The 27,224-nt window shown below is 44.1% G+C and overlaps 1 protein-coding gene across 3 annotated transcripts in view; it reads left to right on the plus strand.

The window, feature by feature from the left end:
- The window catches only part of tnrc18 (trinucleotide repeat containing 18), a 68,500-nt gene that overhangs the window by 14,343 nt on the left and 26,933 nt on the right, over positions 1 to 27,224 (plus strand). For all 3 annotated transcript variants that reach the window (XM_036148337.1, XM_036148338.1, XM_036148339.1), the window contains exons 3-7: positions 12,241 to 12,369; positions 16,693 to 16,797; positions 17,077 to 18,807; positions 25,427 to 25,514; positions 26,287 to 26,501. In XM_036148337.1, coding sequence (XP_036004230.1) covers positions 12,241 to 12,369; positions 16,693 to 16,797; positions 17,077 to 18,807; positions 25,427 to 25,514; positions 26,287 to 26,501 — 2,268 coding nt within the window. The remainder of the gene's footprint in view (positions 1 to 12,240; positions 12,370 to 16,692; positions 16,798 to 17,076; positions 18,808 to 25,426; positions 25,515 to 26,286; positions 26,502 to 27,224) is intronic.

Raw genomic sequence — 27,224 nt, forward strand, 5'->3', positions numbered from 1 at the left:
GTTATGGCCAGGGTTTTCCCCCGGGACTCCAGAAAGAAAGGAGGAGATTTATCTTGGCCACAAAGTATTCATATAGTTAGATAAATGTGGTAACCCTTCTGCCGGTCTCTCAATCTGTTACACACACACACACACACACACCAACACACACACACACACACACACACACACCAACACACACACGCTGTAATTCATGGAGTGCACAGGGCAGGCCAGATAGATCTGTACCAGTCCGCTCGCTTAGTGTTTCTGTTTCAATTAATGTGACGACATGGGCTTATATGTATTCAAAGCACAGACCTGTGTGTGTGTGTGTGTGTGTGTGTGTGTGTGTGTTGCTCGGACACGTTCTCGCTCAGATTAATTGAATCCTTCAGGAGAAAAACAGCCTCCTTAAGAGAATGCACAAGGCAGTGCTGCCCTGCTACAATAAACCTGTCACACACAGACAAACTACTCTCTCTCTCTCTCTCTCTTTCACGCGCACACATGCACTTTATCCTACAGTCAAACGCACACCTGTCAAACATGAATGATTGGATAGTGCGTGTGTGTGAGAGAGAGAGAACAAGCGAGCCGTGGCATGTTGAAATACCCGAAGCATTAGCTAAGCGTCGACTGGGCCAGACCCCTCCCTTTAAGGCAAACAACAGCCTCAAACACACAAAGGTCACACTCTGCGCTGTGTGTCTGTTTGGCTACATGACTCCATTCCAGAAGCCAAATAAAGCTCAGGTGAACGTGACTTGAAAGAGACGCCCGGTACGGTACTTTCGGATAGATGTTTGCTGCTGAGCCGGTCGACTGGATCGGGACCATCTGAGCTCAGGACTCATCAGGATCGATAAAAGGAGGAAGTGTTGGCCACGTTTCAGCACCAGCATGTTTTGACACAATTCCTCCCGCTACTGTGCGTCTGACTGTTTACATTTTAACTGTCGTTCCACTCGCCGCTTGTTTTGTGTTGACACCCGGCGCCGGCCCGTTACCGACATTAAGGCATAACCAGGTTCTTTGAAGGAAAATGTGTGGAGCTTAAATCACTGTTAATAGGAGGTCAGAGCAAGTTTCTGAGCACCCTTCCTCTACTCTGTGTTCCTGCATGCTGCTGATCAGCTGGCTGAAAGAAGGTGAAGGAATTCTTCCTCGCTTGCCTGCGATTAGATCAGGATTGCGATCTCCGTTTTTCGCAAATCCACCTTTACTGATTTGTGGATCATTCCAATCTCTCATTAGCAACTGCACTGCGCGGATGGGCAATAGTGACCTACAACGTTTAGCGCGGTATTTATGGATAATTATTGGGATGATAAGAGAAGATAAAAAGTATTTCTGGGAATCCTATCCTATTGTATCTGAGTCCCTCAGACACAGTTAAATGCTGGTCTAAAGATTAAGTTTCTTCCATGCACCAGTTAGGTTAAGTGTTGATATTGTACATCTAAGCTGACAATAATTGCGTTTGATAATGTTTTGTTTATTGTAGTTTAGACAGCAAACGTAACATTCCCGGCCATACTGTCAGTTTTTAGGGTTTGCAAACATCATCAGTTAGTTTTTAATGCTATCACAATAAATCACGGTTTTGGGCATCTTCTGACCCTCCTGTGGATAGAAATCATTATTTATACTGGGAGAAAAAATGGCGCTGCAGCAGCTGCTTTAAAACGGTTGACATTTTAGGCTGCCTTTAGCATCTGTTGTCAGGAGTTTGTCTGGGTAGCATTAAAATAAGCAGCCATCTCCGTGTGCATTACTGTGAAGACTGGTTTATGCTTGACGCACGTACTACGTTCCTTACGGAAATGAAACGTGCGGTCGCAGCGTCTGCAGCACTTATGCTCCATGCGACTTTTTCTCCGAAATAGCACTATTGTCCTGGACTCTAGAGGGCAGCGTTGTGCTCCTGTGGCAAGCGTACTACACCACACTACACATAGAAGGAGAAAACACAGTCGTTTCCAGCAGTTACTTACTTTATTCGAAGAGAGACGGTGATTTCTGTCCAGGAATTGTTAAGAATTTGTTGATCACGGTGATGTTTGTGGGCCGAATCATAAAGATATCTATGTTTACGAATCTCCGCCTGAAGGAGCGCTTGCTCGTCCGCCATGTTTTTTCCGCATGGGACTTTCAACGTAGCAATTTTCCTAGATGCACGGAGCGGAAACCTTCAAATACGCAGAGGTGTGTGGAAGCCAAAATGACGTAATATGACCGGGCGGACCTCTGGGGCTGATAGCTCAAACAGATAAAAACAGACGTTGCTCTACATCCTTTTTATTCTTTTTATCAGCTGCACGCCTTGCTCTCGCTCACTCTCTCGCAGCCTCGATGAACTGCCCACATGTTATAGAAAATATTACATCCTGGTGGCTCATGAGCATGGTGCGTTCACTGAACGGGGAAAAAAGCTGGAGTTTTTGAGCTCAGGGCCGATAAAGGTGAATGTCGTATTGGTCAAAAGCTGACATGTCGGGTACAGCTGACTGTCCTCACAAGAAAGAAATACTTTGCTGTTTGAAAATATTTCCAGTTGGAAACTGAAAGAGTGCGACTCTTCCTAATGAGATGGTCCAGCTGAATCAAATATCAGCGCCTTTCATTTGAGTCACTCCATTGTAGCAAAGCAGCAGAAGTGTTCATAGTTCGTCTAATAAGCTCCTGAAACACGCTAGATTTTTGCTAAATTGTAAGCATCAAATCAGAAAAAGATAAATATAGAGCTTTTTAACATGGATATTTTGAATTTAATGATTAGGGATGGACAATAATTCAGTATTGATATGTATCACGATAAGTTTATTCAATAAAGGTGATTTGACATTTCCAGTATTTCAATATACATTACAATCTATGATTACTGCATTTGTCACTGACTGACTCTCTTGGTTTTATGTAGTTTAATGTGTTTTATTTTTTTAAAGCAAATATTTCTAAAATGTTATATTGGAGGAGTTTTATAAAGTTTGTACAGGCATCTGTTGTGGGCATTCTTTGCTCTTTCTGAGGCTTTTATTTTGTTTATATCGATGTCATAATTATATCATAAGGACAGAACTTAAGAAATATATCATGGTATAAGTTTTGGCCATATCGTCCTGCCCTAGTAATAATAATTAATCTATTACTTTTATAATCACGACAACAGTGCTTAATTAAAAAAATTAATTAATTAATTAATCAGACCACGTTACACATTTTTTTTGATATTTCTGTGTAGATCTGGTTCAGTGACACGGTGGTACTTTCTACTTGGCACCCTTGCTTAGTTCACACAAGCTCTTTCCTTTAAACACCAAGCAGATAGAGCCGTCTATGGAGAAAGCGTTATCCCCGCTTTCTTTATATTTACAAAAATGTGTGTGTTTTATCTGCATCGCCTCCCCCAGGCGTGCTCGTCATCTTCTGTGACACCTCGCCGTTCTGGCGAGCGCGCACCTGTCGAGCGTGTGCAGTGCGTCAGAATGGCTCCCGCTGTCTTCACAGCAGCTCTGAGAGCGTCAGCCCGGCACAGCGAGGCTCACCGGGTGTGCTCCCATCCGTGCGCTCGTCTCTCCTCGCAGGTTTCCCACCGAGTTTCTGTGAGAACATCAGCCGGGAGCCGGTCGGACCGTTTGTCTGAGCGGCTCAGTCCCATTTACAGGTTGTGCTGCATCACTGTCACACGCTCGTGGCTTACTGAGCCAGCGCTAATGTTATTAGTAACACCCGTGCTTTTCCCATTTCCCATCCAATTCATAAGCAGGTCCAGATTTCTGCAGCGGAAAAAAAAACACCTTCCTATAATTGATTTATTCTCAGAAGAGGGCTTGAAATGCTGCAGAGTCTTTGCACCCGTGCTCCTGTACGTTTGAGGAAATATTAAGAGTTCTTTAGCAGCTTGTTCTGGCCAAATAGTGCTGCACACTTCTAGCTTCTCATTCATGCATTCGCACTTATATTGTTGTTATTAGGTTGGCAGGATGGCTTTTCATTTCTGGGAATTCTATATTTAACATATTACAACGCTCGGAAAGTACGGATGAATGCCGAGTCTGTTAGCACAATAATGTTTATGCTTTGAACATGAACGTCTGAAATGAGTCACGCGGGAGGGGAGGTTATAAAATGTGTTTTCCAAAGTGCAGCAGCATCAGAAAGTCCATTTTTTTTCCAGCAGCTGTGTTGCCCGCATCCCTTCCTCTGTTTTCATCTCATCCATTCAAGTCTCGTGAAAGGTCTAATTTTCACCCCCTACACCCGAAAGGATTCGTTCTGTTTTCACAAGCTTTGTGGCCGTTGGCTGTGGATAGATCCTGCCCCTGCTTTGTGTTCTGGCTTTGTGAGTTGTCCTGTAACCATATATCCTTTGTATTTTATAACGGAAACATACAGACGCACTATGTTACAGATTTTTGCTGAATCACTGCTTAGTAGGACGTTCCTTTACAATCCCTTCATCTCTTTTCCACTCGGAGTGCCCGATATATAAGGAAGACGTGTAACTGCGATGCTGGTGCTTACGATTGCGATGACAGTATAATTTATTTTCATTATCACACAGTAGAGTTGCGGTTTCTAGACCGCAGCGTGAAGCGAAAGTGCTGGCTGCATTTAAATGCGCCCGAAAAAAAGTTTCTTCCTGGCACAATTTGCGCGCTGCCAGCTGTGTCCTGAGGAGGGAGGATGAGGGAAAAACAAGGAGGGGGGAGAAAACATTTTTCCAGAACTAATGTATGAACGCTTGTCTGACTGACACACCCAGGGAGGAAAGACGCTAAGTGAGTTAAGCCGTCCAGCTCCACCTGCCGCCCTCACTCACGCCGCCTGCAGCTAACGTGTGCGCTCCTCAGAGTTGTCTTGGCTCGTCCGTTTAACTTGTTACCAGCCTGTTGGATCGATCGGACGAGGACTGTCTGGATCAGAGCCTGCTTACTCTTGGTTCTCAGATTAGGGAGGAGTCGGTCTCACTGGCCAATCATATTCCTGTATGCAGAGAAGGTCAATATAGGGACTCATGGAATAATGCATGCTATCAACCTTTACACCCAAGCAGGCCTTTGCAGTTGCAAGATTGTACGAACCAAAGTGCTGATGACAATTAATTATCGTGCAGCTCTAATTTCTCCCTTCTCAGTCTAGGACAGGGGTCTGCAACCTGTGGCTCTGGAGCCCCAAGTGGCTCTTAATAACTTTAGCTATTATATTTTTATTATGGTATTTAAATGTAATAATGTAATAATGATAATAAATACAGGTTTTAGCAACTTTTTCTTGGACTAATCGCGTTTAATTTTCACAACAGAATAATGCTAAAAGTGCCAGTAATATTTAATTTTAAATCAATATTTTTTCATTATGTTGGAGACTATGATTTTTTTTTTTTTACATCATCATCCACAAATATCAACATCCCATCCATCCTATTTTTTCAAACCTCAAAATAGACATAAAATGGCGTTTCTTTAACAATGACAACATATTTCCTACAGTAGATCTTTATCACAAATTGTAACTTGTCTTTTTTTTCAAAACCCAGGCAACATTTGCGGCTCTGAACGAGTTTAATTCAAGTGGACCGTAGGCAAAACGGCTCTTTAGACTGTAAACGTTGCAGACCCTTGGTCTAGGAGTAATGTTAGCAGACACACTTTTCAGAACCACCTTCATCGGCCAAGTTGGTGCACACAAACAAGGAGTTTGTGTCCATTTTACTCCCAAGGTGGAGACATGACAAAGAAAAGCAACGCTGCACAACAGTCCCCAGTGAAACACGGTGGAGGCGGCATCATGGTGGGGAGCTACTTCAGCAGGCACAGGAAGTGTAAATACGTTGAACATGTGCGTTATTTATAGGTGCATGATATAAGATGGCAGCAGAAAGATTTGAAGCCTGTAGTTGTAGCATGACGGAAAGCTCAGTGGGTATGAATACCTTCCTAATAAACCGTATGTGATGGTTACAAATGACCCACCCGCCCAATGTAATGTATACCAAATAATTAGTATTTATCCCGATCTTCTAACCACAGAAAGCAAAACAGATTTTTGGACGCACGTCAAAGGCCGACCAGTTTCCAGCCGCATGTTCCCAGTCTGGGTGAACGCAGACATGCTCGTGTCTCTAAGCCCTGTGCGTAGTCCTGTCTGTGGGTTTCAGGGCCTCTTCTCCGCCTCTACCGTCAGGATTGATAGTTATCAGTTTTTAGAGTCCTGGTTCGTTGCACCAGAGATGGATAGAGCTGCAGACTTTTACGTTTGTTTGCCGGGAATAAAACCCAGAGATCAATATAGATTCCCCCTCAGCTAACCCTGCGCCGAGCAGCACTGATGGATAACAGATGGGTTCACAGAGTGTGTGTAGGTGTGTGTGTGTGTGTGGTAGACTTTTATCCCAGAGATTTTTCTCTCACACTTTGTTTGCTTTTGGACGTTTCCCAGCGTTGTCGTCGTTCTTTTTTTTTATTTATATATTTGTATATATTTTTTGATTGCGTTTTCAGTGCATCTCATATTGATTTGCAATGGAGGATCTGTCTGGGTCGTCCTCCATGTGGGCGTTGCTAGCGAGGCAGATACGTGGCCGCGTCTCAATCAGAAACCGCCTCCCTCGCGCTGACATTTTCTCCTTTTGACGAGGATCTGAAAATGGACTCTTGGAGCGCGTTGGGAGTCTGAGAGCGCATCTCTCTCTTGGCAACTCGCTTATCCCAGCGTGCTAAACTAGCTGCCGTTTGAACTGAGAGCCAGTTGCCGTTTGTGTGTGTGTGTGTGTGTGTGGTGAGGAGTGGGAGGGGAAGGAGAGGAAGGAAAGGGCTGAGAGAGAGGGAGAGAGAGGGAGGGAGGGAGGGGAGAAATGAAAGAGCCATTCCAAAACATTTCCCTCTCAGCTTACATTTGGATGTTGTTCCTGGAACAAGGAGGGCAAATGTTTGCCTCGTTCCACCCCTCCCCTTCTTTTCCCCTCCGCGGACTGTTCGGGAAGGGAGACGGGGCTTCAGGGTTTCACTGTTTTCATGTAGGAAGTTGTGTGTGTGTGTGTGTGTGTTTGCAGGCTGTGCACACATGGAATAAAGAGCCTGTAGGTAGCTGGGATTGATCCACTCTCCGGTGAGGCATCGGGGGCCTCCGACAGGTTTGTTGTGCTTGGCCTGGAGGACGGCAAGCTGCTGACACAAAAAACAGGAATACAACAAGTTTAACATGTGGAGGTCGTAAATGCAGTCTGCCCGGGTTCGTTGGAGGGTTGTTTATGTGCACAGGCCCCTGAGCAAATCGGGCAACAATTAGAAAGTGAGAATAATTGGTTAGAATAACATCGGTTAGGCGCTAGACCCGCCACATGTGGAGGGGGGGGGAGCACATTTTGACACAGACGTGCAAGATTTAAAGTGATTAAAAAAAACGTTTCTACATTTCTTACGATGTATATTTGTATTGAGCTCCTCTTTAAAGTCCCGTGCAACCAGTAGCCTTCATTAATCGAGGAAATGCCAAATAAAGTGTGTAATTTCATCTCGGGTTAAATCCAGATGTTATAAGTCCAGCGACATCAGTCCACAGATGTTGGTCTGGTTTGGGTTTATAGCCTAAGTAGCATTAGCATATTTAGCTAAGATTACAGTTAAAGCCTGGCTTTTTTTAATACATAGACGACAGCTTTGTGATATATTCTGCAACCTTACTGCAAACCTACAAAAACATGGCTTCCTGCCTAAGCTGACAGGATGGGCGGAGAGTTCATTAATCGGGAGTGGAGGAGTTGTAGAGCTCCACCGCTCAGTTGTTAGACTTTGTCGACACGGCAACTATTACTGAATATTGCGTGTATGGAAGACCTGCATGAAGAAAGCCGCTGTCCATTAGCCGGGTATAGGGACACAGGCAAACATGAAAGAAGGTGTTCTCTTTAAGGTTTTAGGTTTTGATATCTGGAAATGAATAGCATGGACAAATGTTTGAGTTTCCAGACTTTATTCCTAAAATATAAAAGGATCTGACTCTAAACAGGAAAGTGAATTTTTCATTGACTTGGTTTTGTGACAAACACATTGATTGGTTTGGCTCGAGTTAATGAGACAAAGAGTTTAAAGGGTCATTTCACCTCTTCTGCATCTAGTTCTTTTTAGATCAATGATCGTATTCACAAACCCAGGAGTCTCAGCTGCTGGAAGCGACTGAGTGAGGAGACAACAGAGATTGTAATCTTAGTGAGGATGTGTGGTTGATCCCGTTGATAGGTGTGACACTGTCTTTGAAGAGTTGTGATTGGTTAGTAGTACAAGAAACCCCCCCACAAATGTGCTTCTAGTAATCAAAGGAGAGAAATGAACTGATTAGACTGGATCAAGAAATGTGTGACCTGATGATCAACTTTAGCTCAATTAAATAATTGTCACACAGCATCTAAATGTTTGAACGCACCTTATTTACACCCTCATCATCATTTCGGTTTATGTTTGCTCACAACACCGGTCATTTAATTTATTAGATATTAATGTGCTCTCACCTGTCAGCATTTTACTGGGATTGCCTGCTTGTATAAAAGTGAACTGGACAGAGGAGCAGCACATCTGTCAGCACAACTGTGGAAGGATAAAAGAGGAGTGTTGAAAGGTAAATTGGTCGCTGGATGACGGTGTGAACAGGCGGACGTTGGAGCGTATTGCTGCAGATCAACGTAGCTTTTTCTGTGCAGGTCTTGGTGTTTTACGCACTAGGAAAGTGAAAAGTGCTCCATGCAGTATTTTATACTGTGTATTTATGTGCGGTGTGTGTATATATATATATATATATATATATATATATATATATATATATATATATATATATATATATATATATATATATATATATATATATATATATATATATATATATTATAGCCTTTTTCCAATTAAAAATTAAGTTTTCTATTTGAGATCATTTTAGCTCTTTTGATATTATTGTAAATAATATCAAAATTCCACTGTACTGTATTTTTTATTTATTTTTTTTACATTTTTATCAGTTTTTATTCATGCTTATTAAATATGTTATCCTCAATGAAAGTGCAAGAGCCGCACCTTTAACCTGTCGTCCTGTGGCTGAAACTGATTAATTTTCCCCTTTGGACATGATAAAGTTTATCTACATATTAATAATTGTACAATTGTTGAAGTACTCTGTGTGTTCATTTTCTCCACAGCTCTCTCTGTTTCTGAAAAAATGTCAGAATTTGAGAACTGCTAAAATGACGTCACTGAGAGCTACTTTTAGTCTTTGTGAATACGGCCCCAGATATTTAGACTGGACCTGTCTGGAGATTTAAAACTGGTCCTATTTGGTCACTAAAACTCCTCCCAGTTGTAAACTTTAACAAACAGAATAAATGTCGTTGAAACTCGCGCTAAAGCATCCCTGTTTAGCGAAGCATCATGCAGCCCAAGTGTGACCAATCTTGGTGTCAGTTTTCTAAGTAGAGCTGATTTAATCAGTGCTCTTTACCACAGCTCCAGATCAGATGTATAGCCTTAGCTTCATCTCAGTACTTGATCTACACAACCTCACAGATGATAAAACTCAAGTAAGCACACATTTCTGTACTCAAATGCCCAGAAAAAAACGTAAGACTTGAATCTTGAAAGGTGCTGAAATGTTTAAATGTTTCAGCACCCTGAATTCTACACTAATGTGTGGTGGTCTATAAAATTAAATAAAAATCAACAGGATGCTTTCTGGTTGTATTGAGACAAAATGTGGATTAATTCATGAGGCGTGAATACCTTTGCTCAGCACTGATCATGAGTCGACTCTGTGCAAAGCAACGATTTATTACTGTGGTAATTCTTGGCATGTTTTACAAAAGTCAGTTTGATAATTGTGTCGTCCCTGCCTTGTTAAGCAGGCCGAGGGACGCGCACCTCTCCATCACGGCATTCAGAGTACGAACGCCTTCTAATTACCTCTTTGTTCAGGTCCTTAATGTTTCCGGCAGAACCGGCTTTTCCGCGCCTTGAGATTGATCAAAATTAGTGTGGCGGAGAACAATGGTCCGATAATGTTGCCGCTGACATTTTGCTTCTGTTACGTCGGGTCGTAGCCGGCGCTGCTGCAAAGCAAACCCGACTGTGGCTCAGGCTGCGTTCACGAAGCGTTTCTGAGTCACTCTGAATGGGACTGTTGTGTTGGTAGGTTCTTTTTTTTTTTTTTGTTTGTTTTGCATGAAAGCAAATTGATCTTCAAGCTAGTCGACGGTAACGGGTGATGTAGTGTGTGTGTCTCTGTGTGTGTGTGAGAACATCTCTCTAAGGGCATTTGCCACCAACCCACATAGAGCTGTTTGCACATGTGGGATCATTGAAAAACCCGCTGCAGCCACAAACACTACGTTGCCCTTAAACACATGCAGCACGAACCCACGCACACATGCGCACACATGCAGGCCTGCATGCAAACACGCTGAGACTTTGATAAAGCTGACTCTCATTGGCCCAGGTGTGGAAGGTTCCACCTACACAGTTTGTTCAGAGCACAGAATAATGGCCAAGCGCCTTACCGCTGTGTGTGTATTTGTCGGAGCTCTTCGTTTTGTATTGATTTAGGACGCTAGGTGTGTGTGTGTGTGTGTGTGTGTGTGTGTGTGTGTGTGTGTGTGAGAGAGAGAGAGATTTCACAGGTGCGTACGGACTGCAGCTTTAATGTGCTGATTTAGATGCAGGGGGAACTCTGCGAGCGCAGCATGTCTCTGAGATTCCCAGCGGAGTCATATAGAAACACACACACACACTTTGTGTCCCTGCCCCCTGTCTCTCACGAGCAGAAAGCCCCCTTTCCCCCCCCCACACACATGGCTCGGTTGATCAGAGTAATGGCTGTGCGGTAATGGGCCCGGAGGATGATGGGGGGGGGTGGGCTCCACCAAGCGACTCCTTGGAGGCTGTGATTACACAAGGCGGTGATGATTGGAAGGTTGCAAGTGTGCTCTCAGTGAGATCGCATAGACGAAAAGGGCAGAACCGAATAAAAACAATCGATCAGCTGCGCAAAGTTAAGACCCGGGATTGTTTACCGAGGAGGTCGGTGTGAGCGGTGGGTGAGCTGTGATGGGCCGTGTGTGCTGCAGCTCCGACCAGCTCTGACCACATCAGTGAGAGGGAAACTTTTCATGTTCTCAGACGCTCCGAGTAGGTCTCCGCTGGTCCTCCCCCGCAATGGAGGTGCAGTCAGATCGGGCTTTCTGCTATTTAGAGACATAATAATTCAAGTCAGTCCGATTGGCTGGAAAGAGTGAGTGAATATAAAGTCTTGCCTCAGATTCTCAGCTGGGTTTAGGTCTGGACTTTAACTTCAACACTCTTTGATCTGAACCGTTCCAGTTTAACTCTGGCCCCGTCTCAAGTCCTCTGTGCCCTCCAACAAGGATTATCTACCTTCATGTCATACACTCGCTGTCCACGCACACAAAAAGCTTCCAGCCAGCGTGATGCTGCCGCCCCCGTGTTTTACAGCGGTAATGATGTGCAGCGTTGGCTCGTTTCTTTTTTTTTGCCACTTTTGCATGTAGGCCAGAAAGCTCATTTATGGTGTCATCTAATCGGGGCGCCCTCTCTCCGAAGTTTCAGCCGTCGATGGCATGGCTTGGTCTAAATGACGCTGTTCTCTAATGTTCTCTAGTAAACCTCAGAGGCCTTCACAGAACAGCTGGCTTTCTGCTGGGAGTAAATTACTCACAGTTGGACTTTATTCACTAATAAAACGACTTAATTAGTAAAGTTGGTAGTATCAGAGAAAAGGGGAACAAACACTTTTATAGATCTATGGAAAACATTTGGAGACACGTAGGATCTGAAATGCTTTTGATTTTGTGGCAAAAACATGGAAAGGCTTTACAGAGGCGGGGACCCTTTGACCTGTTGGTGTGTGGCAGCTTTATCTGACACCCTGACCCTGTTAAATAAGCCGCCCCCAGCAGATAAAGCCCCCCCCCCCCCTCTACAGCCGCTGTGATGATTGTGGTTTGCAGTCTGCAGATACGTGGACTGCTCCTGTCCGTCTGTGGTCTGTGTTGTTGAACGGAGCGGATGGTGGCCGGGTAATAATGTGATTACAGCGCGCTGCCTCGGCACCGACCCATCAGCGCGTATTGATTGAACTCCCCACACCCCAACATAAAGGCAGACGCTTGTAGAGAATAGAAAATCAATTCATGTCGTCTGTGTAGTTGGGTTCTGGTGGTTTTTTTCGGGGTGACTGAAAGTCTTTTGTTGTTTCTTGCAGGCGACGCCTTCCCGGCAGGCTCCAGTCCCTTCCTGTCAGGTTACCCGGGCCCCTCGGACCCCGCGTACAGGTCGGCCAACCCCAGCAGTCTGCAGATGGCTCAGCTCTGGGCATCACACGCTCATGAAGGTAAATAAGCCGATGAAACGTGTGCCGCTCTGGGCTGTCGGTGTCCGTGCGTAGTTCACGGAGCGTCGTTGCACTTTCAGAGTTTTTTTTCAGCGCCCGCTCAAACTCAATACCCAGAAGGCCTGTTCTCCTTCTTGTTTCTGCTCGCACCAGCAGGATCCTGTTCCATTTCTGTGTCACGGCTGGCGGCGCTGTCCTAAATGTGTCTCGCTTCCTTCGTCCTCAACCAGTCCTTCCCTTTCGCCCGTCCTCTCCGCCTGTAATCTATCTTTTCTTTTCAGTGTGTCCCAGCTAGCTCCCCTGCCCCACTTTTCCATGACATCTTTCTCCGTGCTCTTTTTAGGTCCCCGTGCCTTTTTTGTTCAGGACTGCTCAGCGAGCGATTAAATCTCGCGTCTCTCTTGGTTCCCTTGTGACTTTTTGTGACTCCTTATCGCATTGCATCTGGGTAGAAGGTCAGATAGGAGGAGAGGCGTCTGACGCTGCATGCTGGCAACGCAAAGAGAGAAGGACAAACGGATTCCAGTTAAGATTTCCTTTAAAACCGATTGCATCACCGTAGAGACGCAAATAAAAACTGGTCCAGGGCTCTCCAGACACAGCGAATCAGATTGGAAGCTGTGTGATTAGGTGTTTTTTTTTTTTTATCCAAGGACTTGTCAAGGGCGAGGCACAGGCTTGTGATTGTTTCTGTGACTGTAACTCACTGGCTGACCTCTAGCTTCCTGCAGAGCAAACGATAACGCTGACCTCCGTCAAGCCCTTGTATATTTTTTTTTATGGTTTGGCGGGAATCTCCTGCCCTGTTTCACCAATGAAAACAATCACAGAGGAAGGTTTGCGATATAGAAATCAGGGCTTTGAACCGATTTTTTTTTTTTTTTTTTTTTTTTTTTTCCCCAATCGGTTCTTTCCAAACAGAAACAGAATTATAACGTTTCCGGTTATGAGTTCCACCAATAAATTGACGTTCCCGAACTGGTTAGAACAAAAAAACACTGTTCCCAGAATGGTTAATTTCGTTCCTTTCGTTTGACAAATATAGCTATTGATATTGTGTTTGGAATGAGCGTTTTACTTAATTTACCTCTTATTTAAGATGTGTAGCTCTAGTGGAGACACCGCTCTCTCTCCATTCAGTCAGCGGATGTGTGATGTGATGTCACACAGGAAGTGAACCTCAGCCGTCATGGTAACATGCGCAGGAAAATAATTACTTTTTTTTTTTTTTTTTTTTAGTTAGGCAACGAAAACTTTGAGAAACGAAATAAAACCGGCTATTAACCGGTCACCATTATTTTTAAATAAGTGTTCCGGTTCCAGAACATAAAAAATAATAACCTTTCCGGTTTCGTTTCTGTTCCCTGTAAAATACAAAAAGTTCCCGGTTTTTGTTCCTTGAACCGGTTCAAAGCCCTGATAGAAATGACCTGGTGCCACTCCAGCGTATTTGATACCTACAGAATGTGGTTTTATAAGGACGGTAATGTAAACGTAGAAAAAGACAAGCAGACTGTCTGCTTCTGTCTAAGTGCTTTAGTCTCTTTTTTTATTTTTTTTACAACATTTTGTCATCTTCTAAGCACAAACTTCCATGTATTTTATGTGGATTGTCAGCCGTGGGTCTCTGCAGCTCCTCCAGAGGCACCGTGGGCCTCTTGGCTGCCTCTCTAATGACCTCTGACCCCTGTCAGTTTAGGCGGACCACCATGTCTCGATAGCTTTGCGGTTGCGACGCACTCTTTGCGTTTTCAGACGACAGACGGAGCTCTGAGATGTTGTTTTCTAACCGAATCCTGCTTTCATCTTCTCCACCACATGCTACCCTGACCTGTACAAATGCACGCCACACTTTTCAGATTACCCCCCTTTCTGTTCTCAATAATCTGTGCTGATTTATCACACACAATTCCAGTAAAATACATTGAAGTTTGTGGTTGTAACATGAAGAAATGTGGGGGTATGAACGCTTGAGCGGAGGCCCTGTAACCGAGAGGCTGCTTGACTTGGTGTTCTGACAAAGAAGAAGGGAATATCAGAAGAATGATTGGACTTGGACACTTGATCCAAGTTTAGCTCTAATTGATGCTTTGCTTTCTGAAGCTAAAGGAGCTAAAATCTGCCTACAGGCTACGGACGCCCCATAACTCACTCGCTTTGATATGAAAGGAATCCATCACAGGCCGAGAGAGCTTCCTAAGACCTGATGACTGACTGTAAGAGCAGCTAATGTTTCTGAAAGCTGCAGACATTTCCAGCCTGGGATGCTCTGGAGCTGTAGGGCTTAGCTGCTGGAGCTCATGCGCAGCTGCTATCTGTGGTTAAAGGAAGCTTTACCAGAAACCCGTCCTGCATACCTTTACCCTTAAACCCTTGTTCCTGCTGGAGTCGCCATCTTGCAGCCCCTTTCTCCGTCCCATAACAACCCACCGCTGTTCTCCTGTGGGTTTTCCACGGAGGCAGACAGGTTTGTTTAGTTTTTCTGCCCAGCTCTTTGTGCCGAAGTATCAACAGTATTTAAATGGGGAATGCCACACCCTCATCTGTCTATTTTACTTCAACTGTGCGTCAAGAAAACTAAACGTTCTTGCTGTTATTTCGCTGATCCACATTTAACATTAAACTTTGATCTTTTATTAGTTCCTTCCCTTGGTATTGTTAGACATTGTCTTTTAAAAAGATACTGCGGGGGAGGGTTTAAAAGTCTCCGAGCCAGAGATCTATATTAAGATCTAGTCTCTGAGAGCAGCAGCTGCCCGATGGGCAGACTCTTGCTCAGCAAGTCACTCAGGACCAGATGCTGTAGGATCAGCTGCAACTGGTTGGGAGTAAAACAATAAGTAATGGTTCGCAATTTGGAATATTGTCAAATCCTTTTAAGGATATTACATCAGATTATAATATCATATCTGCATTTTTCTCTAAAAACACATTTTTTTTTTTGCTTTGTAGGATAATCCATGTTATAGACTGGGTTTAGAGCTAAAATATGCCTGTTTTTATTTCCTTTTGCCCAAAATATTCTTATTGAAACCTTTTTCTTTTTAACAACTAACAAATACCATCACTGTAACCAAAGAGCCCAGATTCTAAGAAACACACCCCATGCATAATATGACTTCTTAAAGTGAAAAACTAATAAACTAATGTAAGACTTTGTGCCTGTACAGTGGCACATCTACATCTGACAGGGTTAATGCGTTTCTTCTGGCTGGTGCCAGTCACTGGTGAGCTGGATTTATGATGGAGGTTGTACATAAATAGCAAATGATCATCTTCATAGCGTGAAACTGTGTAAAGTGTGAGCTCTCCGAACGTCCTGAGGTTTCTCACACATCTAGGGTTGTCACGATACTAAAATTTTCAACTCGATACCGATACTCAGGAAAATATTCGATACTCAATACCATTTTCGATACCACAAAGATAAAAACAAAGACCCCAAAATTTAACAGAAATATTTTTATTAATAAATAAAATACAAATAAATACATAAATACAGTAAACAATAATAACAATATTTTGAGGTTGTACGCTGTGCACAATATTAAGCAGGCCTGATTAAAAGGAAGTGTTCCTTCTTTGGCTATGCTTTACAACACATTGACACTAGCCAAACCAGTTAACAAACAAAAACAAATGCTGTATTCTCAGCAGCTGCACCTGTTACAAAAAAAGTCTGAAACTGAAAAGTGCACAGAATTATTCAATCACACAGTGTTCAGAAAGTGCATTTTCCTCTATTCTGCACTCTAAATGAATGACTGTTTTGGTGCCACTGGTGGTAGCACTGACCTGAATTTGCTTTGCTGTTTGCAGATTTTTTTTGCCAAGTCCCCAGCTTCTGGGGGACTTGGCAAAAAACACCCCACCCCGTGGCATCGATACTTTTGAAAATGAGTATTGTATCCGGATACAACATTTTAGTATCGATACTTTTTTGAGTATCGATACTTTTTTGAGTATCGATACTTTTGACAACCCTCCACACATCTCAAGGAAATCACCGGGGATTTTATAAATTCATCAAATAAGAGCAGACTGAAGGCAACTGAGTTGTTGTGTAAAAAAAAAAAAAAAAAAAACTTAACCCCTTTAAACCATTTAGATGTGAGAGAGATGAAATGATAAAGTTATCTTAAGAGATAATGGAGTCTGCAGTGCGGCTGAAGCTTTTTTTTTTTTTTTTTTTTTGCTGTCACAAATTGCCAGAAATCTAAAAAAAAAAAAAACCAAGATGTGCCATTTTGATATATTTTGTGGAGCATTTGAAGCAGCTAGTGGTGGTGCTGATGTGACATGCTGTGCTTCTTCCCCCCCCAGGCTACCCTCCCCTCCCGAGCAGCCTGTACTCCAGTCCGTACCTGTCCCTGGGCCGCCTGGAGACCTCCTCGCTCTCCCAGCATCCTCTCTATGACCCTCATAAAGGTCAGTCTCCTTTTAGAGCAACAATCACAAAGACAAGTACCCCAGCATAGTTTGTTTAATTGGGATTTTACGTTTAAAACCATTATTTAACTCCACATGTGCTATCCTCCCAAACCATTCTGATGACTTTTTAAAGTCCTGTGTTGCTTTTTGAGAACTTAAGATGTCTCTCGCTTTAATTATTGATCTGTTTTTGATCCGTCATTGTAGTCGTATCCTCCTTAATCCCTGAAATAATATCTACAAAGAATGTTTACATATAATTTTGGTTCTGTTCAGACGGATACTTCCTGTCGTCCTCACTGAGCCAGTCGCCTCTGCACCCTCCTCCTGCGTCCTCGACCACCCCGTCCAGCTCCACACCTCCTCAGAGGACACCTCGGGACGGGGGCAGGGACAGGACTTATCGGGCAGAGCGGGAGCGGGACAAGGAGAGGGAGCGGCTGCGCGAGGAGACGCGGCCGCACAGCGTGGTGGATCTGACGCAGGAGGGGAGAGGAGAGGACGACCGCAGGGCGAGCAGAGACCGGGAACGAGACAAAGACAAGGACCACGACACGGACAGAGACAGGGATGGTTGGCCTTTCCATCCTCACCAGCAAAAGTCACACTCCCACCCTTCCACGGCGGAGTCCAGATCCAGACTGTCGCCTCCACAGCCCTCCTTCCCTCCTGGTGGGGGCGGAGGCGAGGGCAGGTTCCCTGGACCAGAAAAAGACAGACGGGGTCGGGAAGAGGAGGGCGGCTGCCGGTCCCACCACGGCCACAACTCCCACCCCAATAACTCCAGCTCTCATTCAGAGCGACAGAGAAGGAACGAGTGTGTGGCCTCGTCAGCCGGGGCCCTGCACGTCTCCTACGTCCTCCCCCCTCCCCTGCAGCAGTCCAGCGCCGGTCCTCCCCACCTCTCAGCGCCCAGAGAGCCCGTCAGAGAGCAGCGGGTCAGCGCGCCCACATATGTGCCTTCTGTGGAGGTTTACGACGAGCGGGTAGGGCCCATCCAGATCGCCTCTCAGGCCCGGGACAACAAACACAGAGACAGAGAGCGGGACAGAGAGCTTGAACGAGACAGGGACAGGGAGAGGGAGAGGGAGAGGGAGAGCTACCGGTTTCATGAGAAAAGCCTCCTGGAGCATCACCGGCCTTCTCAGGCTAGCGATATGAGCAATCAGAGGGAGGAAGGCTCGGTCATTTGTTCCAATGGCTCCCTTAGTAAACGCAGTCAGGATGCATCTTTCTCCTCAAGCCAGTCATGCTTCAGCCCAGAAACCAGAGACCTCTCCAAACACTCGCTCCGGATCGGCGCCGAGCCCAAGTGGAACGCCATGAGCCCGTCGGCCAACTACGCCACCAATCACATGGCTGCCCTGGCAGCTCAGCACGGACACGGTCTCTCCACTCCTCACAGCCAGCCGTCGCAAACGCACAAGTCCGGCTCCCCGCACACGTCGCATCGACCCAGCAGCTCGCAGTCCTCCCACAGTCACTCCCCACAAACGCACGGACACGGGCGGCCCGCCGAGGAGGGGAGTCAGAGGCGCTACCTGGACCAGTCGGGGCTGTATCGCCCCGCGGGGCCGCTGGTGGGAGCGCCCGGTGGAGGAGAGCATCCGGACTCGGCCGAGGTTTCAGCCATGCAGAGTTTGATTAAGTACAGCGGGAACTTTGCCGCTGAAGGCTCCGCCTCCTCCAGGCACGTCATGGACGGACGAGGGCCTTTCGGCGGTCTGGGAAACATCGGGATGGCTGCCGAGAGGGAAAAGGAGAGACAGCGGGAGAGAGACAAGGAGCGAGTTGCAGGAGCGATGAGGGTACCCCCTCAGCTGAAGAGGGAGCAGGAGCGGCCGGATAGCGCCCGCTCCTTCGGCAGAGAGGGGGACGGCGAGGTGCGGCATCCTCCTGTGGGCATCGCCGTGGCCGTGGCCCGGCAGAGAGACAGCGGGAGCTCCGGGAAACAGACCAGCGGGAGCTCAGACCCACAGAGACCCCTGCTGCAGACTGCTATTAAAGGTAAGATCGTTTATTCAGCTTTAACTGCTTTAAACTGTCTCTGCTGCGCATCGTTCACCTTATTGGTCCCCTGGCAGGCTACACTGACACCAAGTCAGCTCTGTTGTTACAGTCTATGGCAGCAGGACTTTATTTTACCTTAATTAATTAACTCCACAGATGTTACCATTTAAGAAGTGGTCAAACAAGGAATTTCACAGCGTAGTCAACCTGACGCCATCAGCTGTCCTCTCTCCAGCTTCTGCTTTCCAGTCCTGTGTGGTTTCTCTCAGAATCCTGTTGTCACCAGGTTCAGATGATTCCTCATTTTGCTTCCAGAGAAAAATAGAGGATTCATTTCCTGTTTAATAGAAAGGTCATGTTTCCTCTGCAGCCGTTTGATTTCGGAGGTGCTGAAATGTGCAGTATGGGCGATATATCTTAAGGAGAAGCTCTGGACCACATTAATAATCATGTCCCAGCTAGGCATGAGTGGATCACAGGTTTGATGGCTGATTCTAGGTGCCCTGTTCTTGGAAAGCCTTGAACCGCTGATCTGGATTTGATCCGGTTCTGTTTAGTCTTCAAGAAGAAGGCATAAGAACACCACAGAGCATTTTCTAACCTTGCAGCTCTGAACTGTCATCAGTTACTTATGTAGAGAAGAGGCGTCGCACCAGGTGAGACCAGGTGTTTTATAACTAGGGCTGAACAATTAATCGCATTTTCAATATAATCACAATTTTTTTTAAAAAACGCAATTTCCAAATCGCAGAGGTCTGCAATTTTTGTAACATTAGTGAATTAGAGACGTCCATTAGGTGTCAGTAAAATGTTTGAAGTGGGTTTGCTCCACATGGAAGGGAAGACAGTTGCAGCGGTGAGATAATCTAATTTTATTACTTGTTTTAGAGTTTAGATAATCATACATAGCATTAAGTTCTGGTCAATCCGTTTAATACATTTACTGGTTAAACTTTATGTCCAACAAGGATTGATGTCCAAATCAATTAAAAGCTGTTCTCTTGAATAATATTCTGATTATAGAAACATTAAAAGTTCTTGTTTTAAATAGGCCTTCTTTACAAACATCTTTTTTTTAGAGAACATTTTGTTGCTTGTGGTTAATGCAGAGAAAAGTAAAAATTGCAATTTTGGTTGAAATATATCGTAGGCAGAACGCAATCATTTCTGCTCAGAGTTTAGATGCTGTGGGTCTTTTAGCAACTAATCCTCACATGGCGAGGAAACAAATTGATTTGTTGTTTGTATATGTTTGAAAAGATGTGATAAATTAAACTGGAAAAAAATCACATTAAATCGCAATATTAAGAAAAAAAAGATTATTAGATTATTTTGCAAAATCGTTCAGCCCTATTTATAACAGGGTTTTACTGTTTATAAAGGAAAGCCAAAATGTTTTTGACTTTCCATTTCAAAGCGTCTTTAGCATCTCAAAACCCAACATTAGCGATGAGGTTTGTGTGGCTAGCAGAGGTGGAGAGAACAGCCATAAACTGTACCCAAGTATTGAGTATATATTTCACAATGATGGCATCAGATAGAAAATAATGTTAAGTGCAAATTCTGGTATTTTAAAAACTAAAATAAAAGAGTTGATAGAAATATCAAAGTTGCAAATTCAGGCAAAACACTTTTTTCCAATCTATTTTTTTTCAGCATAAATCTTATAAAACCAGTTCCTACAGTAGATTATTCAGTGAAGAGGCTCACTGTGGGTAGAGAAGCCAGGACTTAAACACAAGTAGGAATAGCGATACAGTTCTGTAAAACTGGTCCTAAAATGATGTTGGTTTTTATTTTTTTTAAAGTTACTCAAGTTATTTAAGGTGTTTGTAATATAGTTCCTTACTTTGACTCTGACATTTCCAAGAAGGCTGCCAGTATTTTCTTAATGCAGCCTGATCCATAGCGGACAGCAGTTGCTGTCTTCCTGTTATCTGCTCAAAGTCCAGCTCTCTCTTGCACTCCTACAGCCTAAATGAACAGCAGACATGTCTGGTGTGGTTTCCTTATAAATAACCTCCTCCCTCTCTAGGCTTCCTCTGACTTCATTTTCTAACGCTGCATTGATACCGACAGACATCTGTGAATTGTTTTCACTCAGTAACAACTTCCCCTCCCATGACTTTTGTTAGCTCAACCGCTTGGAGCGTATGTATGGTGCTCTCAGTGATTAGACGAAGATGAGCAGAGAATCGGCCAGTTCTGGCCACGGCCTCATTTCTCTGCCATTTCTACTGGCTCGGGCTGCACAATATATCGCTAATTTATTATCGCAATACCACGGATCACAATGTCGGCTAATTATATAAGCGCCCTGCATTCAGGCTCCTTATGTCTTTGATGACATTTGTTGTTTACGCGACATAAAAAGTACACTAAAGCTAAGTTGTTGCCAACGCACCACAGAGATAAAGCTTTTCAGTAGAACCTTGTGTTTGTGATGGAAGGGATGAATGTTTTGCTTTTAGAAGTTGAGTGGACTACTCATTATCTGGCCTCTACGTCTAAAGCAGAAAGGCATTACTGCTTTTATTTTGTCTGTATTTATCGCTAGCTATATCGTTATGGCAACATTTTTTTTTATTTTTTTTTTTATTGTGTATAATTTATTTGTTCATCAGGAGATCATACATATATTGTTATTACATACATTGTACAAAGCAAACATTACTTCTCCGATTTCTTTTTTTTCCCTTTTTTTCCCCCATCCCTCTTCCTTCCCTCCTTCTTCTCCCCTTTCCCCCTTCTTTCCCTCTTCCCTTCCCTTTTCCCGTAACGAACATAAATCCCCGTATTGACATAACAAAAACGAGACCAATTAAGTATAATAAATAAAAAAAAAAAATTAAGGGTGGGTTGGAGGAGGGGTTTGACAACATAGAAAAGCTAAAAGGCAACAGCATTTCACTCAATTATTCTGTAAATTTAAGTCACATGACATGATGGGTCAGTCACATCAATCTATACATTATAAAGGCAGAGATTTTATATATGTCATAAGAGGTGCCCACTTGTGAGTAAATCTTGCTGAATTACCTTTTCGTTATGGCAACATTTAACAAAAATATCCCACATGCCAACCTTTCCTAATATTGTGCAGCCCTGCTACGGGCCCTCCTGCTGAACAGCGAGCCCTGCAGCAATGCATGCTATTCCTGGACTCCAAGGTCACTCAGCTATAAGGTTCCTGCTCGGTGTCTTGTCTTTGTCCTCGTCTCAGCCTCTGCTCAGTGTGCCATTGAGCTCCTTCTGTCCTCCCACCATTCAGCACCTCTCCCTCTTGTCTTTTGCTCTTTTCACTCGGTTGCGTCGCCACCCTTCCCTCCATTCTGAGGAGGCCTTTTGCAGAGGCACTCGCTCCTCGTCCCACCTCAGGCCCCCTTCACTTTCTCTTCTCCTTTTCTTTTGCCTTCGCCTATCCCGCTCTACCCCCTCTGCGTTAAACTTGTCATTCCAGAGTGCGGCGGAAAGCTACAAGCAGGCTTTGAATTACAATAAGACCCTGGTTGTGTTGCTAAGCAATGGCTCAATCTTGAGTAGCTCCATGTGTGTGTGTAGCGCAGTAACTATAAATGTTTGCTGGTTTTTATTTCCACACCCGGGCTTCCTGTTGAGGAACACTTCTCCGGCTGAATCCCCTTTTCCTGGGGTCTCTCCTCCGTCTTTTTCCTGGCACTTAATATTGATCGTGAAATATTGCCCCTGAGGAAGGGGAGCCTCCTTCTAAAGGCTGGGATGGGATCAGCGCTCGCCGATGCAAAGCTGAACATTAAACCAGTGTACTCTGCACATAATGATTATTTTAAGAATTTTGCTGCATTTAACTCTGTAGCTGCGCTTGGATTTTGTGCTGCAATGGCCGTTACCAATGTTGGTTTTTTATCACGTTAAGTAGAGCCGTGCGATCTGAGTGAAACAGGTGCTGGTATTATGTCAGATTTCTGCGATTATTTCCTTTTAACCCGCATCCTTCTCACTACTCTTTCCATCACTGTAATGTTGCGGCCGTTCTTTGAGGTTCAACATCTCTGCGGACACCTGATGGGAGGTTTTAGTGACAAATGGGGCAGTGAGTGACAGTCAATCCGTGTGTATTATAAGCCTGGGGTGTGTGGGCTGGAATATAATAGCTGGGCAAATGTTGCATCCTATCGGGATTTGCACATAGTTATTTTAAGAATGAGGATTATGGTATGATCAATTGTTGCTGCTTTAAAGTTAAGTAAGCCTGAATTTAGTAATGAGCAAAAGCATTTTTTTTTCTCCCCAATAATCTGGCAGGCTTCTGATGTGATGTTTGCCTGACAGCAGCAGTTTAAAAGGTTCATGTAGAGCGTGTGAGGAGACTCTGAACTGTGTTGAACGTGGGGTTCAGCCTGGATGTTCTTGGTTGAGCAGACTGTGGTCCCTCACTGTCAAATGCTTCAATTGAAATGGGCTGAGATGCAAACAGACAATTAAGATCACTGAGTGTTTAGATACAGGAAAATGAAGAAAAGGTTTCACTAGTGCATGTCAAGATGATGACAAACATTGGGACGCCCTCTCCTCTCTTCACTTTTATTTGAAGTCATGAGGGCTGCCTCTAGATTCATCCTCAGAGCCAGGCCTTCCTCTGGTGATTGTGAAATGTGCAGAGGTATTGCTCAATCCTTATACGTAAACAGATGCATCATCAAAATACCCTCGTGTCAGGCCAGCAGCGGATGCTGATTACATCATTTTTAAATGCTCGTTAAGAAGAAATTCTGCTATAATCCCAAAGATAATGTTTCCGTTACGCATTTAGACTGACAACATTTCCATGGAAGCTAATAATTTCCAGACTTCCTGTTGTGATGCACTGAACTCCTCATTGTGGCTTTTCTGACCATCTTGATGATTATTCATTTTTACGCACTGATAGACGGATTGGTAAGCCGGATGGGGTTGGGTGCCTTGCTCTGGGGACTCTAACCTCTGCCTGTAACTCCCATCTACTTACCCTCTTAAAGAGACAGTGATGTCTCTGGAATCAAACACACAACTTTCCCATTGCAAGACAGCTACTCTGTCAGCTGACCCCCTGATTACATGAAGAGATGAAGACTAATCGTCTCCTCCTCTGGTCCATCTTTCTTTACCTCCTTCCTTTAGCCCTTCTTTTCTTCCTTTGTCATTCCTTTGTTTCCTTCCTTCCTTGTGTCCTACTTGCCATCTACCATTGTGTCCTTTCTTTCCTTTATGGTGTCTTTCCTCCCTCCCTTCATCATTTGTCTTTTATTCCTTTCTTTCCTTACTTGAGGACCAATAACCATCCTTCTTTTCTTTTCTTCATTGTCTCTTTCATTTCTTGTATCCTATCTTCCTCATATTTTCCTTCATGTGTCCTTTTCTTCATTCTTTGTGCTGTCTCTTACCTACTTTATCTCCTTTCATCCTTCCTGCACTCTTCCTTCCTTCCTGCCTCTTAGGGTTGATGATCAAAGTCTTTCTCCTGTAGGAATATCTGTCATGAATTCATAGTAAACCTTTTGTTTATCGACGTTATTTGAGCTTAAAGTCTGGAGTGTTTGCATGAATAATGTGCAGGGATCCTGAACAGAGAGCGCGTGACGGTGAATCTGGGCTCAGAAAGGGAAGGAAGGCCAGCGACGAGGAGAGGGAGTGAAGAATGGGTCCACAATGCTCGTTAATGTCTCTGTGAGGCAGCAGCTAGCATGTAGGAAAGCCTCTGTAGCCCTGGTAACAGAAAGCTTTCCTACAGAGCATATAGGGGATTGTTAACGTATTCTGTCCCTGTGGAGGCTTCACTCACACACAGAGAGGGAGAGCAGACCTGAAGGGTTCAGCAGCACACATGTATTAAACCCTTCTGCTGCCCAGGGACCTTCAGTCTGCACTGATGAGATGGAGGAGGGTTCAGGGGGAGAATATGGGTTGGACAGCCTCATGTTTATTTTGCACAGCCTGGCTGAGCACGGCTGTCAGCTTTTTTTTTCTCCTCTCTCTCCTGACAATCGGCAGGAATTTGGGCCTCTCAGTGTGTTAATGCAGTAATGAGGCGGTGGTGGCATGTTCACACTTCTCTTGTGGCCCTACACTATTAATTGATGAGAGCTGACTAGAGGAGCTGTAACTGTCACCATGTTTTTTTTGTTTTTAACAGTATGAACGCGGTCTGTGTTCAGGCTGACGCCCAGCGTTGTATTTTCTGCTTCTCATCTTGTTTTGACAGGCTGTGTCACGCACCCTATTATCTAGCTGGTGTTACCTTGTCCTCTCCACCTCTCCCTTCTCTCTCTCTCTCTCTCTCTCTCTCTCTCTCTCTCTCTCTCTCTCTCTGTCACACACACTTTTCCTGTTCTCACCACAGATCCGCCATCATTTGCTCTTTTACGTCTCCTAGTAATCATAATTTAGTTGTATTGAAAATTTTGAAATGGGTTTAAAAACCATGGGAATAAAATGGAGTCCAACTCGCCTTACATCTTAACCTGCTGCCACTATTCCACTGCAGTGCGATGTTTTATTTTCTGCTGTTCTGTTCATTTACAGAACTCTGAACTGTCTTGTTATTGAAATATGCTGCACATAAACTTGCCTAGCCCTAAAAATGAGGTTTTGTTTGTAGATGAGGATCGAGGGGAAGAGCGTGCTCGCCATCATGATGAGCGACTGCTGGCTGGCCGGCTGGAACGTGAGCAAGAGAAGGTCATCAGGTGAGGATGCACAGCTGCTGGGCTCTTTTTCAATTAAATTATTCTTATTGACGCAAACCCTGCTGCATGTACAGCACCTTGCTTTAATATTTTCCATTTTGTCGTATAATCTACCGACTTCAGTGTATTTTATTGGAATTTAATGTGAAAAAAACAACTCAAAGTAGTGCGTAGTTGTCAAGTGTACAGAAATGTATTTAGCTTTTTACAAATAAAGATCTGAACATTTTAGTTAGTTACACACTTTGTAGACCCACCTTTCATTCAGATTGGATGAGGCGCGTCTTGCCACAGCTTCCCAGTTAGATTTAAGTGTGTACTTTGACTAGGCCATTTAAACACATAAACTTGCTTTGATCCAAAAGTGAGCATCCAGCGTTGAAGCCTGTGGCATTTTTTTCTCTGCATTTAGCTCCATCCATCTCCACAGCATGATGCTGCCACCACCATGTTTCACCATGGTACGGTGTGCTCAGCGAGATGTTCAGGGCTAGTAATTCGCCACCCGTGGCATTTTGCGTGTATGCATTGTACTTAAGTTTTATTTGTTTAGGCCTGGATGATGTTATGAGCTTCTTTGTGTTTCTATCACCTAAAGTCCCAATAAAATAGGTTGTAGTCTGTGGTTGTATTGTCAAAATGTGTGGTGTACACACTTTTTCAAGGCCCTGCGGTTTAGAGTATGCACATTGTTGTAGCTACAAACAACGCGCACACATCGTGTCCTTCATTCATGCTCCTAAAGGCAGCATTTGATGTTGTCTCCATTCAGAGAGTCCAAGAATCTGCCCGAGTTCACTCAGATGCACCCCGTCCCTCTGTCTAGCGGCTTGACACCTAGTATGATGACGCCCAGCCTCATGACCCCTAACCTGATGGTCACAGGGGGGGCAGGGCGGTGGCCTCCCGACCCCTCAACCCTGACCTCTCACCCCTGGATGCCCCGGCCCGGAGCCCCGCCGGTCTGGCTCTCCAGCTCTCCATACGGTATGTGAATGGGCATGTCACTGATGCAATTTGCTAACCGTCTCATGCAAATATGTTCAGTCTTCTGAGGCGATGCCTTCAGATTCCTTGCCACACTATGCATGATGTCAAAACGAGGGCTGTGGTTGTTTCAGAAAGTCTTTCTGATGATCTAGACTTTAAAGAATTGTTTAACATGATATTTAATGCAGGTAGGTTGTTAGGGATCTTGGGCAACCTTAGAGAGTATGTAAATACATTAAATTGTCTTTGACCAGGTTCTATGCCTGGGTAAATATGAAAAAAATAAAATGGTTCATGGATACAACTTTGGCTCTCACTTTTCTAAATCACGCAAATTTAACAAAGCTTGATTTAATGATTTTTTTTTTGTTGTTTTGTTGTTGTTTTTTTTGTTTTTTTGCTCAGAGTATTATTCAAGTGACATTCTTGACCTTTGATTGGCCAAACCACACCTTCAAGTTCTACATTTTAGTCATCAGCACTTTAGTTTTCAATTAACTGTGTGAATGCACAAATTGAAAGATTAAGAAAAATTTCTCTTTCACTACTTTCTGGACTGAATCCGTTACAAATTCACTGGACCTTACCCTGGTTAAAATGCCAAATCTTGCTCTGAAGCTGGTATGTTTTTTTTTTTTCTTTTCTTTTTTTACCAAATTAATATAAAAGGCTACTTTATTATTTAAAGGTTTATTATTTAAAGGTTATTTTATTCAACTA

This window comes from Fundulus heteroclitus, chromosome 16, assembly GCF_011125445.2.
Source record: "Fundulus heteroclitus isolate FHET01 chromosome 16, MU-UCD_Fhet_4.1, whole genome shotgun sequence".
In the NCBI taxonomy this organism is placed as follows: domain Eukaryota; kingdom Metazoa; phylum Chordata; class Actinopteri; order Cyprinodontiformes; family Fundulidae; genus Fundulus; species Fundulus heteroclitus.